The 3,029-nt window shown below is 50.9% G+C and overlaps 1 protein-coding gene across 1 annotated transcript; it reads left to right on the top strand.

The window, feature by feature from the left end:
- Positions 1 to 1,714: 1,714 nt before the first annotated feature.
- Positions 1,715 to 2,636, top strand: LOC125536751 (high molecular mass early light-inducible protein HV58, chloroplastic-like). The gene is made up of 2 exons (XM_048700003.1): positions 1,715 to 1,940; positions 2,038 to 2,636. Exons 1-2 carry the CDS (start codon positions 1,830 to 1,832, stop codon positions 2,500 to 2,502), a joined length of 576 nt encoding a protein of 191 aa, XP_048555960.1. The 5' UTR covers positions 1,715 to 1,829; the 3' UTR covers positions 2,503 to 2,636.
- Positions 2,637 to 3,029: the final 393 nt, after the last annotated feature.

Here is a 3,029-nt window from a genome sequence, read left to right as displayed (position 1 = left end):
TGTATATATCTATCAGTTTCACGCATGAGATATTTAAGCATCGTCTTAGAGAGGCTAAAAGAGCAGCACGTGCTTTAGCTAAGCATGGTGAGGGTCATGGGATGGAGTCATGGAGACCCTCTAGCTTCTTAATTCCTGTATAATTGTTATGCCAAGTTAATATATACCACCATGTTGGTATTTCCTAAAAAAAGGATGAATATCATAAAACCATCACATCTATGTCTAGGGTTTTAACTTGCAACCACTTTACTCTACCGCTACAAAATTGTATCTATTCCAGCATAATTTTTGGCAGATAACACTAGTGAGCTGTTTGGAGTGAATTAAACATGTTTCCGAAAGAAAGGGCTCGTAGTAATTGTTGATGTGGCATAAAACGGTCAAATACCGTTTGTTTGACCGTTAAGTTGGACATGGACTCACCCTACATTAATACTACTCTCTCTCTCACACACACATGCCTATTCCTTCAAGGCATTTGATCGAACAACTTGTGTGCGACCGCGACGTCTACCCCTGCCTTCTGCAGCCAACCGACCTCCTGGATGCCTTCTCATCACTAGATGATGTACATGAGCTAGCTACGATCTAACATAGATGATCTACAAAAGCAACTTGATAGTTCCTCATCGTGCACAATGTATGCATGTGACAAAGGAGTGGATGTAGGCAAAATTTGTTCTCCATGGGCCACGGTTTTGCGCACTTCTTTGTCTAAATGGTTCTTCCCATCTTCCTTCTCCTAGTGGCACGATAACGCGGTTCGGAATGCAACGATTTATTGAAATTGGTGATGGTGGCTGGCGACCATGTTTCTCTTTGTCGGTTTCTCCTTTCCGTGAACTTTTTGCCCTGTAAGTGCTCCTCCACGTGCGGTTGTGCTTTGCTCGTGGGCGGGGACGAGGAGGAGGGCTGGGCCACCGTCGTCGAAGATGACGGGGAAGACGGAAAAATGAAGAAAAAAATTCATCAAAATCTTGCCGAAGTTGGGGAGGGGCGCTATGGGTGGTGGAGCGGGACTGGGCTGGTAGGCGGCTGCGCCAATGGCCATGGGAGCTCTATAGCTTCCCCACTCTTAAACGAGACTTCCACATCCTAGAGCAAATATGGCTTAGTGTGGATTTCTTTTGGGAGGGAGGGGGTGGGGGGGGGGGGGGGATTCTTAATAACAGTCTATCTTCTTTAGTACAAAGGATCCAATAATGTCATAAGCTTATCGCTTCTGCACGACCCGGCTATTTAAGCCGGTCGACTAGCTCGTCACGCGGTCAGGTGGGACTAATACAGGTGTGAGAATCTTAACTATGAGCAATTTTCGGTGTGTTTTGACATCCCAGCTGACCCAAGATAGACGGGATGATCGTCGTGCATGGCGCTGCATGTAATAGGTGTTTCAAAAATAGGGTATGTCATTGCAAATGGTTAATTTTTCGGCTCGCCTAATCATTATTCGTGGGCGCGTCCGCAGATGTTTCAGGGGCCAGATTTGCAACCTTGCGGCTGTAGATGGTGTAAGAGGAATTTTTGTCAGTACATGCTGGTTCTCTAGTCTCGTGCACATTTTGGCGAGAGCGGGTTATGGGGCCTTCGGTGTCCACGTCGACGTGAGCCGGCCGCCTCCCTCCCTCCACGTACAGCTCTATCACCTCGTTCACGTGGCCACAGCCGCGTCCACCGGCGACCTCCTCACGGCCGCTAAAAATGCGCGCCTGCTCGCTCACAATAGACACAGCAACACAACATCAGCCAAGTGTCATCACCATCGATCTAGCCAGCAGCACCTTCTCTAGTTCTCTTCCCGTGCTAGCTTTTCTTTGCCTTGAGTAATGGCAACCATGGTGGCTTTGAGCTCCTTCGCCGTCGTTGGCCGGTCCGCCGCCCGTTCTCCGGTGGTGGCACCGCGCCGGCGCGCCCTCGTCGTCAGGGCCCAGGCCGAGGTGAGCTTTCACGTCTCCGCTCAACTGCTTCGGATGCTGGCTGGCTAGTGTTACTTCAAGACTCCATCTCAATGTAAAATTGTTTGTGTATGCGCAGCCTGACATGGACTCAGCCAAGGAGACGACGAGCGCGTCGACCTCCTCCTCCCCACGCACGAGCCCGGCCCCGACCCCGATCCTGGCGGCACCCAAGCCCATGACCAAGAAGGCTAACCCCTCGGTGTGGGACGCGCTCGCGTTCAGCGGCCCGGCGCCGGAGCGCATCAACGGCCGGTTGGCCATGGTGGGCTTCGTGGCGGCGCTGTCCGTCGAGGCGGCGCGCGGCGGTGGGCTCCTCGACCAGGCCGGCAGCGGCGCTGGGCTTGGCTGGTTCCTGGTGACCGCGGGGGTGTTCTCCGTGGCGTCGCTGGTGCCGCTGCTGCAGGGCCAGAGCGTGGAGAACAAGTCCAGCGGCGTCTGGAGCGTCGACGCTGAGCTCTGGAACGGCCGCTTCGCTATGCTCGGCCTCGTGGCGCTCGCCGCCATCGAGTTCATCACCGGCGTGCCGTTCGTCAACATCTAAGAGACTGTGGCATTGTGGATTTTCATTTTGAGCTGACAAATCGTAATAGCACTAACCAGTGTAGCCACATTGCAATTTTGTACCATGGGTAAGTAGAATTCTGTAAATCTCATGTTTAGGTTGTTTTCATTTCATGGCTTCTTATCTTCTTATCCTGAAATTCCTTTGTTACTATGAGTCCACGAATGTGGCGTCACTGCAACATCCGGTGTTGAGGGGAGTACGGGGTGGTTAGTGTAAAACGTATGTTTGGGAAACTGCTCGACACCCTAAACAGGGTGTAGCTATCTCATTATATAGAAGTACCAAGAGGTACAATACAATGTTACAACAGATATATAGAGGCTACATATATAGAGTCTAATCTTAACTATAGCCTGAAGTACAAAGTAAGTTAAGATTGCGCGTACAGCCTACAAACTGTGGTTGTGGAAGAGGCTTCGTGAAGATGTCAGCAAGTTGATCCTTTGACGAGATGAACTTGATACAGAGTAGCTTCTGTGCAACGCGTTCCCGAACAAAATGAT

The sequence above is a fragment of the Triticum urartu genome, chromosome 1, assembly GCF_003073215.2.
Source record: "Triticum urartu cultivar G1812 chromosome 1, Tu2.1, whole genome shotgun sequence".
In the NCBI taxonomy this organism is placed as follows: Eukaryota; Viridiplantae; Streptophyta; class Magnoliopsida; order Poales; family Poaceae; genus Triticum; species Triticum urartu.
The sequence above is the reverse complement of the archived record's forward strand: the minus strand, read 5'-3'. Positions and strand labels throughout refer to the sequence as shown.